At 44.4% G+C, this 12,630-nt stretch overlaps 4 protein-coding genes across 4 annotated transcripts in view; 1 reads left to right on the plus strand and 3 right to left on the minus strand.

The window, feature by feature from the left end:
- Positions 1-2,088, minus strand: part of SARC_05561 (hypothetical protein) — a 17,403-nt gene extending 15,315 nt beyond the window's left edge. Inside the window, exons 1-2 of the mRNA XM_014300568.1 lie at positions 1,858-2,088; positions 239-358 (exon numbers count right to left, since the gene is read on the minus strand). Coding sequence (XP_014156043.1) covers positions 239-358; positions 1,858-2,011 — 274 coding nt within the window. The 5' untranslated portion in view covers positions 2,012-2,088. The remainder of the gene's footprint in view (positions 1-238; positions 359-1,857) is intronic.
- Positions 2,089-2,315: 227 nt separating this feature from the next.
- On the plus strand, positions 2,316-3,050 carry SARC_05562 (hypothetical protein; the record flags this gene model as incomplete). Its single annotated transcript, XM_014300569.1, has 1 exon — positions 2,316-3,050. A coding segment is annotated over one exon (335 nt), but the record flags the coding sequence as incomplete, so codon positions are not given.
- Positions 3,051-7,159: 4,109 nt separating this feature from the next.
- On the minus strand, positions 7,160-11,194 carry SARC_05563 (hypothetical protein). The gene has a single exon (XM_014300570.1). It carries the CDS (start codon positions 9,596-9,598, stop codon positions 8,807-8,809), a length of 792 nt encoding a protein of 263 aa, XP_014156045.1. The 5' UTR covers positions 9,599-11,194; the 3' UTR covers positions 7,160-8,806.
- Positions 11,195-11,197: 3 nt separating this feature from the next.
- Positions 11,198-11,621, minus strand: SARC_05564 (hypothetical protein; the record flags this gene model as incomplete). The annotated part of the gene is made up of 1 exon (XM_014300571.1): positions 11,198-11,621. One exon carries the CDS (start codon positions 11,619-11,621, stop codon positions 11,310-11,312), a length of 312 nt encoding a protein of 103 aa, XP_014156046.1. The 3' UTR covers positions 11,198-11,309.
- Positions 11,622-12,630: the final 1,009 nt, after the last annotated feature.

Below are 12,630 nucleotides of genomic sequence, written 5' to 3' on the forward strand. Positions count from 1 at the left end.
ATGTTTGTATATATAAATATATATTTATATATATATATATATATTATTTATTTTAGTACAAAGATACGATATCGAAAAGTTGTATGCATACATCAGATATTCAACAGCGAGTCTACTGTATAAACTTATGAGACTTACCCACGTCCAACGGATCGATACAAAGATACGATATCGAAAAGTTGTATGCATACATCAGATATTCAACAGCGAGTCTACTGTATAAACTTATGAGACTTACCCACGTCCAACGGATCGATACGCTCTTTCGCTTTACGAACGTCGGGACTTGGCGATGCATCTCCGTAGTATTGTGCTAAAAGGCCTCGCCGTTTCTTCCTTGTCACTTTAGTTTCAGCTCCTAGTAGATGATTGTCAGCAAATGTATCATCTACTGAATTTTCAGGCAATTTGTCTTCTAAATATATTCTTGTTAATGCTTTGACAATGTTCAAGTGTAGTGGCACATCCAACAGATTCAAACGATGAGGATGTGGAATAAAATTGTTTTGACACCATGATCATGTCTCAGGTCAGTCACCTGGGTGTTGAAGTATTAACTGTGATGTGGGAGCTGTTAGACAAGATAAATACTGGATGCTGCTAGCGTGCAAAAAAAACTTAGAAGCGCAATTAAAGTCGCAATGATCGAATACTATGCTAGAGCTTTTGTCTTTAAACAAATATCACCACTTGAATACATATAGACTGCACATCTTCAGATTCCTGAGACGTCTGATGTCTCTACATTCAAAATTTTCTCTACGTACTTATGAGTAAAGTACACACTGCATTTCGACACTTTTAAGTTCTTAATACACCTGCAAATACGTTCAGGTTTGGATCTTTCTTTTCTTTAGCGTCCTATATTACACTAAAATGTTCCTTTTTTAGACATCTGATTACGATATATCTGCATCATATTGTTAGTGTAAGCTCTGATTGGGATAGTGAGAATGCTCCATACGTGACATAGTAGCACATCCAGATGAACATATGTACCCGCGTGTAACTACCAAGTGCCGATCTATAAACGCCCATCACACTTGTAATGCAATATTGTAAGATTGAAATACGCGCATTATCTGGCGAAGATCTAGTGCAACTGTAGAGTTGATATGACCAAAACCGTCTTTTTGTTCATGCTTGCTTATAACGTAACTACACCCGTGCTATTTGTAAAATGTTCGGCTTTGCTATTTCGAGTGTAAATCTAACAATAAGTGACTATCATCCGCGCCATAATTCATACACGTAATTTTTTTGAATGATAGATAACATAAGCGACTACCACCAATCCAGGCGTTTTGACCCGCAAAATTAGTTCAATGGTTCAGATATGAACGCTTATATGATCATGTTGTCTTGACGCTGCATGCGTTCTTTCTTCGAACATAATAGTCGTTATATTTGTGTACAGTTCTTGTGTTGCGATTAAAACAAGTAGGGATACACGCATACGTATATGGAGCAGTGAATATTGATCGTGCAATTCAGCTTAAAGTTCCAAAAAAAGAGCGTGCTCAAGCAAGTGCTGCCTTGAATTGAATTGAGCGACTTTGACGCACAGGGTGCGTAGAATTTTCTTCCAGGCATCGTATACAATCACAGCTTACTGAATGTAAAATTATAGTATTTACGGACGCCATTCACCACTAGTGATAGTTATAAGCACCTTATGCGAATATTGGCCAATGCGCTGAAGAGGCTGAAACCGTATTAGTAGCATAACTCTAACGAGATCGCATACTTGTCGGGTAAAAAAAAATCGCAACATACAACACCAGATCAAAATGCATACATATCTACGATACTACTTCTGAATTTCAAGCCGCCACGCGATATAACTTGGTCACCTACCGTCGTCTCCACCATTTCGGACACTCCTAGGGGAAGGAGACCTGCTGGAGTTGTAGTTCGAATTGTTTGCACTTGGTCCAATGATGATCGGACTGGGCTTAGCAGTACTAGACGAAGCTGCATGGTTTTGACGCGTGCTTTGGTGGAAAGCCATGGTGCATCGTATCAGCGTTCAGTCAGCAGCAGATATAACTACTAACCAAAAAGATATATATATTTATCATACCTGTGACAAGAAATAATATTATTTACATAAATACATATATACTCATCAACAATATATAATAATGTAAATAAATAAATATTCTAAAAAACGATACTCTTTTAATCCTAAAACCCAGACAACCCAAGAAATTGCAGTTCACGCAGTACAGGAAAAAGTAGAAACAAGAAGGCTATGGAAATACCCTTGTGTAAAATGATAGGGATCAAACGTCAAATTACTTACAAAACTCATTGCTGGTTGAAGTCTACATATCTATCGGAAAGTTCGTCGATTAACTACGCAGCCGATTACTCGAAGACAATAAAAGATGATGCGAAACGCGACATCGATAGTATTGTGAGTATATTTGAATCTTATTGTTCTATAGCTGATCCAGTCTATCATCCAAGTGACAGCGAAACAGCGGAAATAACAGAAGAGTGGATAGACATATCTGCAATTTTGCAGATTAGTATTATAGACGGGATAATGACTACGGAGGAAGCCATTAATATCGAGAATACGGGTATTTTCAGTGCGGGTTGTGCTTTGTTGACTTCACGAGAAAATAATCTTCCTAAAGAATAATGCTGAACCATCGAATATATTTACTCCTCTGCAGCTGGAGATCAATACTCAACGCAAACAATACGCCAGATGAGTACACACAAATCAAACGCTATTAAGAGCTCAACATTATAAAGATATATGAAGCTACAATATCTCCATAGATGTCCTATGGAGCCAACTCAGTACTGGGCTGGGTTGGTCCTGACTCACACAAAGGTGTCTACCTCTTTCGTTAAAAAAAAAGAGGTTTGACTGTACCGCCTCTTGACTGATGACTCGTTCATTTTAGAATTGACATTATCTGGGTACTTCAATATTGCGTGAAGTGGCTCTTTTAGGTATAATACCCTGTGACTAGATTTCCGGTACTCCGATAGACCAACAAGAAAGTGACCAATTAAAAAATCTTCTACCCGTAAGATCGGCATTCGTTGTTTTATAGTAGTTTTATTTTGAACCAACTAAATATATAATAGACTAAGGCTGACGATCGGGTGAGGCTCTGTGATATATCTTCGACATGCAAATCACTTGTTTCGAGGTCAGACGCTCAATCCATAATGAAGCAGACATGTACTGTTCCGAAGCACGTCATCACGGACACGTACATTCCGTTTGTATCCTTGCTGTGTGTGCGACTAAGAGGCACGAGGCGCGACATTAGTCTTATATCGGATGCCGGATAATTACCCGTTCGCTTGATTGTTTCAGAATGATACCCTACATAAGGCAAAGGGATGAAAGAGAAGGTGGGACGGCTATGGGTGTACAAAGGGAATAGGATGAATACTATGACCAGAATATACTTCTCATATACCCAAAAAAAAAACCCCCCCCCTCGGGTTTTCCGTATAGAAGTACTACATCCGGGGAGTGGGGTGTTTCACCCTCTTCCCGGAAGTACATAGTGCCCGATTGTTGAAAAAATAGAGTACTCCTGAAAAACATTCTTTGGTTCCACAAATAACGTAGTTCCAAATTTCAGGATTAACATATAAGGCTTCTGTGTGTCAACTGGCATTGCCGTAGCACCGATGACAGACCCCCATTGAAGAGATAATCGGCAGTATTGGGAGGCCGAAATGAACTGTAGGATTTTAACGATGGTTGATGTACGTGATGTCGGCCACCGTTGATTCTGGTATATTATGGCTGCAGCATGACTGAGCTAATTTACGACGAAATCCAGAGCACAGAATGGCCGGAAGGAGTTATCGTCCAAACCTGCGCGTGTGAATTAAGTTCGCATTAATTCATTTTATTTAACTCAAATGTGTTTTTTTATTTATACCTCAACGATTGTAGCTTGATACATGAGAGGAAATACATTCTTCAATTATCAATGAGAAGACCAGTACACAAGAGAAAAGTGAGGAAGAAATGATTTTAGGCGATCTCCATTATTTATACATACCACATGAAATCGAAATCGACAACCTAAAAGGGGGAAATTGTAAATTACGCAAAAGTAAAGCTGACACTTTGGAAGAGGAACTAGTACAGGTGTATTATTACCGACAGTTTGTTTATGGGTGACTCAAATAGCTTCTGATTTCATTTGATACAACTACAGCTTGTATATTGCATAAACGCATTTAGAAAGATCAGCAAACGAACAATCAGTACATCAGGTCGAAGTGTTAAAGCTATAGGAGACATTAGACTCGCGTCCAACCCAGGAGGATATCGAATTGTTGCAGGCCGAGCGAGATTTAGAATTGGAGATTACAACAATGCAGGAAGACAATCGAAAGACTGAGTTAGAGCACAGGGACGAGGTAGAGTTTATGTCTGACTTTTATAAATTATGATGTGCGTCTGTATTATAATCCTGCATATATGTATATATGTCAATTTATCTCTAGCTCATGTATCTTTGTATGTAGTCAACAATTGTCACTAGTTGCGGACTGAGCGTGAGAACTTGGCAGTCGCTGCGCCTGCAAAAGCAGTCTTCCACGATACTATTCAAAGCTTTCGGATAAACTAGAGACTCCACCTAGTCTAGAGGAGCATGAGGCAGTCCAGGGATGACTGAGGGCCGAAATCTGAACATTGATAGAGAGAGATAAAAAGATGCATATATTGTTGCGATGGAGCAAAGACATCTCGAAGAGGTAAGTGTGTATGTAAGTGTGTATAATAGAAATAAAAATTTCTCTGTAAGTGTATAGATATACCTGTGGCTTGTACATTTTGCATTGTATATACTTAACTGATCAGTCGGTTATACATATATTTTAACCTCATCAACAAAACTTCAAAGGCATAAGTGGATCTAAAATACGTGAAATACGAGAAAGAAGTACTGCTTGATGTAAAACATATGCAAAAGAACTTCCCGTCACTTCCAAGTCTAGTGGATATCAATCAAAGCAAGGAAAGTTCTCGTGCTCAAAAATGCGCACTGGAAACTACTATCAATACTCTGCGCGGATCTGAAGCGGGAACACAAGAAAGAGGTGTGTGCACATCGTTGTATATATATGTTTCTATATGCGCCTAAAGTTCGATCACGGGTACTCTGTCAGCAGATCCACGATTTATTCCATTAGACCCTCGGTTTTATCCCGATGTACAAATGTAGCCGTAGAAGTCTCCACGAAGCCACAACTTTAGAATTGATGTTGGAAGGGGCTGAATGAGCGAGTACTAGCGAGGCGCAGCGAAATCTAAACGACTATTTTCTGTGAGCGAGGTTTTTGTGTTATTTGACTACTATAGTTAATCTTTTGAACTTCAAATATTGAGTGGATAAAACAACAAATGTATATAGAGTATATGGGACACCAATAAGACTTTCTGAATAGAATTGAGATAGCTCTCCTTCATCGCTCAATCGGAAGCGCAATTGTATTACTAATATTCAGCTTTTATATGGCAAGATGTCATTTATGTGAGTTGAGAAGTAAACGTCTTTGCAAATTCTTGAAGAGGCTCGTCATCGAGAGCCTCTAAGGAGAAACCATCGGTGAAGAGCGACGCCTCCTATCTGCTAGGGTGGGTGAAGTGCAAAAGGAGAAAATATGCTGAGCTCAGCGGCCGATTTATCGATATTTATACCTTTGATACATGTCCTGTTCGAGAAACATGGTTAGTCTGACACCCTTTGGACGGCTAGTTTAAATATGTGCATCTCTGTACGGCCGGAAGCATCAATCAGGCACTCATACTTCCGAATTCTATCTTATCATTCCGCTGTTTATCAGAAATTATTTGAGGCAAACCGGAATTCTCAAAGCTTTAATATGACAAGATTTTATATTTATGAGTTGAGAAGTAGGCAAGCTATGTATACTTCACAGTGGATGAACATAATTCGAGACCGATTCGGGTGTTGAAGGCCTCAAAAGACGCTTACAAAGGCGCATCGAGAGTCTCTAAGGAGAAACCCCAAAACCACGAAACATGAACCTAAACAAAAGAACTTCATTTCAATTTAATTCGCGCAGCGTGCAAGTTACTGGACTCCACGAGGGTGAGTTGTAGCCCGCCCACCTCATAGCTCGTATAGTAGTGGTAATTGCTGAGAGGAGACGAGTACTAGGCCGAAATTTATTAGCCTCGAATATGTAGGTCGTGCGCTGAAATACTCGCGAGATGCATATGCATATCCACTACTTCTCTGCGTCATATAGAGCTGTAGTCGATCATCTCTGATGGGGAAGTCTTCAGTTATTCCGAATACAATGCGAGAGCTGGTTTTAGGAAACAGCTGTATTCTGGAAAATACCTCGACGTTAATAAAATCGTACAAATATCCGTTAACTGGTAATGGAAATACATTTACTATTCCGTGTCTTAGTATGGCGCAAGTGATGGCCAGCATCAGGCCAATCGATAGGCCCTTGGCTATTTACATTGCAATATCAAGGGCTTATACAAGAATGTAAGCATAATCAGATGTTCATTGTGAATTTACTACTTCTCTTGAACACTTTCCACAGCGAAGTATTATTTTAAAAACCGAATCATGGTGCAATTATAGGGTAGAGTCCCCGAGTATCAAAAAGAGGCAAACATACTTATCGTATTGAAGCTAAAATAAAATAAAGCTGGCGTAGCTATTGGGACCTAGAAACTTCTGAACAGAATTGATTATCGTTTATTGTTTATTGAGAATATTGGTTCATATTTGTACTATCAATAAATCGGGTGTAAATTGTGGTTCAGTTATTGACCACTTGGTTTTTGGGACCAAGGGCTAGGTCCCGGGGAAAACTAAGTTTGGTTTGTATGATGAGGGAAGAGTTGACTCGTCCCGAGACCCCCCCAGAAACCGAAGTAGGATTTTGTGTGTCAAACTGTGTGTAAGTAGAAGAAGGATTTTGTGTGTAAAGTATTCATGCTTGGGTTTGGCTAGACATTTGGTTAAGAGGTCAGCAGGGTTATCATATGTATTGATGTAACTGATATTGATCATCCCTTGGTGTGCACAGTCACGTATATAGTGTGCACGGACCTCAATATGTTTTAGTCCCTTCGCCGTGCCGGTGCCGAGTGCGGCCCTTATGGCTGATTGTATTGGTTGTCAATGTGGAGGTGAGTCGGGTGTGAGGTTGTCTGTCCGAGAGCATTGAGAACGTTGCGAACCCAGCGGTGTCCCTTGTGGTTTCATAAGCAGCAATGTATTCTGCTTCCGTGGAGCTAATACTAACCGTCTTTTGTTTCTGGCTCCTCCAATGGAGGAGTGTTATTGATGCAAATGATGGTGCCCATGTGGGACTTGTGTGTGAGGGGGCAGGAGCCCCAGTCGGAATCCGTGAACGCAGTTATGTGCTGATCAAGAGGTCGAGAGTCAGGAGCAACCGTGTATTCGAGAGCCAGGGACTTGGTAGTCATCAGGTAATGGAGAATACGAGTGAGGGCATCGTAGTGGGAAGTAATGGGCGCGATGCTAAATGTCGCAAGCTGATTAATAAGAGCACACGCGATGTCAGGGCGTGTCATGTTGGCGGCAAAGCCAAGAGCTCCGAGAAGCTTGCGGTATTTGCCATGAAATAAAGGGCCAGTGAGTGTACCTGGGTGGGCGCCGGAGCTGGGAGTGTTTTTGGGCAGGGCAGTAGAAGCCTGGAAAGTGAAGGGCATTCGCTCGATGTATGATGCATCTTGCAATATAGCGATGGAGCCGAAAGGTTGTTGGACTATACGGAGGCCCACAAGATGGTGAGCTGATCCAAGATTCTTCATGCTGTAGGTGCGGGATAACTGGATGAATAGCCAATCGGCACTGTCGGAGTTGTGGGTGATTGCCGGGACTACTTCGTCAACGTAAACAAGAAGGATGATATCGCGAGATGTATGGATCCAAATATTTTCGTCTTGGGCACTCTGGCGGAATCCGAGGTGGCAGAGTGTACGCCCAATATCCTAATTCCATAGGCGGCCGGCCTGTTTCAGGCCGTAGAGACCGCGGAGCAGTTTAAGGACGGTGTTCGGTGGATAGTGGCCCAATTCAACACTGCCCTTGGGAGGGTACATGAAGACTGGGGTATCGAGCTTAGAGCATAGGTAGGCTGTGTTGACATCGAACTGATGGACAGTCTTGTTTTTGAATGCGGCCATAGCCAGGAAGGTCCGTAGGGTGGTGGATGACGATGTGTCCCAAAAGGAGTCGTCATGGAGTTGTTCGTCACCCCTCGCCACCATGCGATCCTTATGAATGGTAAGAGCTTCATTTTCGTCGTGTTTACGTGTAAACACATACTTAGAGTGGATTATTTTAGCCTGAGGTGGGACGGAGAACAAGGGAATGATGTCGGCTAACTGGTTACGAGAGTGACACTGCGTTCGCGGTCGATAGCTTCGGACCAGGACGGCCATTCGGCGGATGCGCGTGCTTTAGAGATACTTTTGGGCACAATGTCATCGAGTATATCAATAGCGTTACGTAGAGTAAATTCAGGCTTAGATGTAGGTGAAACGGTTCGTATGCTGTGGGTTAGTTGGTGTTGGCGGTGTGCGAGGTGCCGTCTCTGAGATGCAATCTTGGAACACGTGGTACATTGTGGGGATCGCATGATTGGTGGTCATGTTGAAGAAGAGCGATCTGAGCTTTGACGGAATCAGAGAAGTCGGCAGCAGGGCCAGGGTCGTAGACGTTTGTGTCTGGAGCCAAGTTGAGATTGAAGGCGAAATCCTAGGTAATGTCCGGGAGAGATGGCGTGGATGAAGCTAATGGAATGGCGACTGGGGGTGGGGGGATGATAGGGGGGAGTGGGAGAGGAGAAGGAACGGGGGGTATATCATCGCTGGGGACGTGATCGCTGGTAGGCGCCCGGGGTAGGGGGATAGGGGAAGGGGCCGGGAGTATAGGTGGGGATAGAGGGACAGCGGTAGTCCGGGGCGGGATGGCGATGGGGGTAGGTACTGGAGGTACAGGGTGCGGGTTAGTCGTCTGAGGTGTGGCGATGGGGGTAGGCGCTGGGGGCACAGATGGCGGTAGGGGTATGGGAGAGAGAACAGGAGGGATAAAGGGGATATCAACGGCAATGTGGCGAGAAGCAGTAGCCCAGCCGGGGAGCATAACCCAGGACGATGGTGTGAAACTGCGGGTGACATGTTTCCCGGAAGACGACCATTGAGGGCGTTCCTCAGTGAAGAATTGAACATCTCGGCTGTGGAGGATCTGTTGGGTTGAGAAACTCTGGATCTTGAATGTGTCGTTGGTGCCGTGGAGTGTATAACCAAGTAAGACACCGAAGCCACATTGGGGGCTTTATTTGTGGAGATTGGGGGTACCGGAAGCTTTGTGGATTTTATATGCGACGACGCATCCGAATCGCATGTGTGGAAAGAACAGCTAGGTGAGAATAGCTTGGAGTTCCTCGGTGGGGTCCGGTTGCGGAGGGTATCGGCGAATGCCTTTGCAAAGCCCCATAGAGGGAGAGGTATGTCGTTCTCGAGAAGGAGACAGCGAACCAAGTTGTTGAGGGTCGCGTGTTGCCGTTCGACGATGGAATTCATTTGTGGGGTATGGGGGGGGGCGTAACTCGGAGTTGTATGCCGAGAGATGTACAGTGGTCCTTCAAGATGGCACTCTGGAGGACAGAGTCACGATCAGCTGTGAGAGTGTGAGGCTTCCAATGGGGCGGTATGCGTGTGAGAAGCTTGCCGACATGTTATTCTAATGGCATCTTAGTGGGCAGGTTTTTGTGGAGCCCGAAGGTTGATCCTTTGTCCACCATATTTAATGCGTAGATATTGCCGTCACGGTCCCTGGGAATGGGACCCTGTAAGTCTATATGGAGCTTCTCTGCAGGGCCATATATGGTGTCAGTGGAGGAATGAGATACGCCCTTTGCTCTGAGTTTGGCTTCGATGCATACGGGACAATGTTTCTCATATTCTGGATTCGCTCGAGCATGCATGATGGCAGCGGTAAGGGCCGGGAAGTGGCGAACAGCTGTGTGAAGTGGTCCGACGAGGGCAACGATTGTGTAAAGCCAGGATGGTTTTTCGACGATGTTTGTACCGTGACGGAGAAATGTTGAGTCGGTATTCTTAATAAGAAATGGGTCACATTGGAAGCGAGCACTTACTGCCGTCCACCATTTTGCACAGGGACGAAGGGGGATGACCATGGCGAGTGTGGCATTTTGGTGGCTGTACTGGTTAATTTGTATATGTCGGAACAGAGAGGGTTTCCATATGCTCGTTCGGAGAGGAAGTCAAAATGTCGCCGTGTCAACGTGGATGGACGATTTGTGGGTGATGGTTGATTCGTCTGCCAGTTGAAGTGGGAAGCGACCTTGCTCCATGGAGATAAGTCGGTGACGAGCATGGGTGTTGAGGTAATTAACAGTTGCGCCCCCGTCTATGAGGAGAGGGGCCTGGTGTGGTAGTGACGTATTGTTGTCTGTGTGTTGGATTCGGGTTACAACGTATTCCGGAGGGGGGAGTTGGGGAATAGACAGAGCATAGGGAAAATTGATTTTATTTGCGCACTTACTACATACGATTGCCAAGTCATTTTGACGATTGCAGTTGGTACAAGATAGTGCAGTTGATTTGCAGTCTCGTGCGGTGTGCTGTTTGTCCTCACATTTGCCACAGACTTTCGTGCATCGGCCGGAGTGGTGCTGTGTGGACCAGCACACGTAGCCCAGGAACTGGCGGTGTGTGGGTGCAACTGGCGTTGTGGTTATAGCGGTAGGAGCAGTCAGTTTGTTGACTCCCATTCTTCAATGTATAGACAAAGATCTTAAATGTAAATGGCACGTCGCGTGGCAGTGGAATGACCGAGAAGATAGCCTTTGGTCTGTTCCTGATAGGAATCAGGAAGACCAGATAAGTATAAATCTTGTGCGTAGTCGTTGGAGAAAGAAGTGCCCTGTTCTTGTGCGTTCTTATTAAAGGAGTTCGCATCGAAAAGCCCATTCTCGGAGTGCCTCATCGTCTTTGCGCCGGAAGCGTCGAAGGTAAGCGTGATTAATGTTCTTCTTGTCCTTTGTAGAGTGGTGTTTAATTCTACGGATCAACGTATGAAAGCAACGTATCATTATGGAGAGAAGTCCGTGGTTGTGGAAAGAAAGCGAAGAATGATCTGGTGGGCTCTCTGGTATGCACCAGTTTCCTTCTGGACAGTTAGCAAATTGTGCCGCAGCCATGTCGTTAGTCGATCTAACGTCATAGTCGAGCAGTGGTCGGAGATCAGTAGTGTATTCGGTTGCGGCGGCTAAATAAGGATCTGTTTTCTATGTATCGTACTGGTGTCCAGATAGTCTAGGATGTTCCATGTCCATTTGGTTGTGTGTTTATCGTTGGTGGATAACATCGTGGAGAGTTTGGGTGGGTTGGTAATCACAGGGGTGTGAGTAAAGGGGTATGCTTCGGGGCGTTGGCGTGGTCGGCGGGGAAGGGGTGCAGTCCTGTCGGTTGGTAAGCGTTCCGGAGGAGTAGCGTAGCCTTCGTCGTTGGGGGTGGGTGGTAGTGGGACTTCTGCATCAATCTGTAGAACAGAGTCTTCATCCGGTCGATGATCGCCCATAACCTATTGGGATCTTCTAGAAACTTATGAACAGAATTGGTTATCATTTATTGAGAATATTGGTTCATATTTGTACTATCAAGAAATCGGGTGAAAATTGTGGTTCAGTTATTGACCACATGTTTGTGGGACCACGGGCTAAGTCCCGGGAAAACCCAAGTTTGGTTTATACTCTGAGGGAGGAGTTGACTCGTCCCGAGAGTAGCACACTACCTTCGGTATCGAACGAGCAATTTGCAAAATAAAATAAGATTTGTTCTTCAGTATCTTTATGTCTGCTATTTACAGCACTAAAATAATTCCCGTTCAGCATTTAGGCTTATCTAGAACCTTGGGGCGAATGTATGCTGCCATTCGTCTGGGTTTAACATTCAGGCGTTCGTGTCAACATGTATGGACGGCTTGTGAGTTAGAGTGATATTCCGAGACTTAGCGAGGTTTATAGTTGTGCCTTGCGACTGAGGTGACCGTTGTTTCGGTGGAATTCATCATAAGTCATGGTGGTGGGTAGGTTGAGGGGTGGATCTGTGGTAGTAGCGATGGCTGCCAGTGGAGGGGGAAGCAGTGGTGGTCGCGGTGGTGATGGCTGTTTGGGTGAGACTGTGATGGTCTTTGAGCTAGATAGCGGATTGAAAAATGTATCCAGTTGTTCAAATGTAATGTGGTAATCGCCATGTTTGCGTGGTATGGTAAGGGTATCAAGATTCTGCGAGAGTAGCTGTTATACGAGAGGGGGGCTGACGTAGGACATACCGACGTTGGGAAGCAGGCCTCGTTCTGTGATTAGGGTGGTAGATTCGTCCGCAAGTTGGAGTGGGAAGCGGCCTGCCTCAAGGCGGGTAACTCTGTGATGCGCGTGTGAATTGAAGTATTTAACAGTAGCGGCCCCGTCAATGAGAAGATGGGCGGGCTATGGAGTAGGCAATCTCCCTCTCATGGAAGCAGCGGACGGGACTAAAAGCTAGAAAATTTTGGAGACCAAGGACTCGAGTGCCTGAGAGAGAGAGAG

This window comes from Sphaeroforma arctica, assembly GCF_001186125.1.
Source record: "Sphaeroforma arctica JP610 unplaced genomic scaffold supercont1.359, whole genome shotgun sequence".
NCBI lineage: Eukaryota > Ichthyosporea > Ichthyophonida > Sphaeroforma > Sphaeroforma arctica.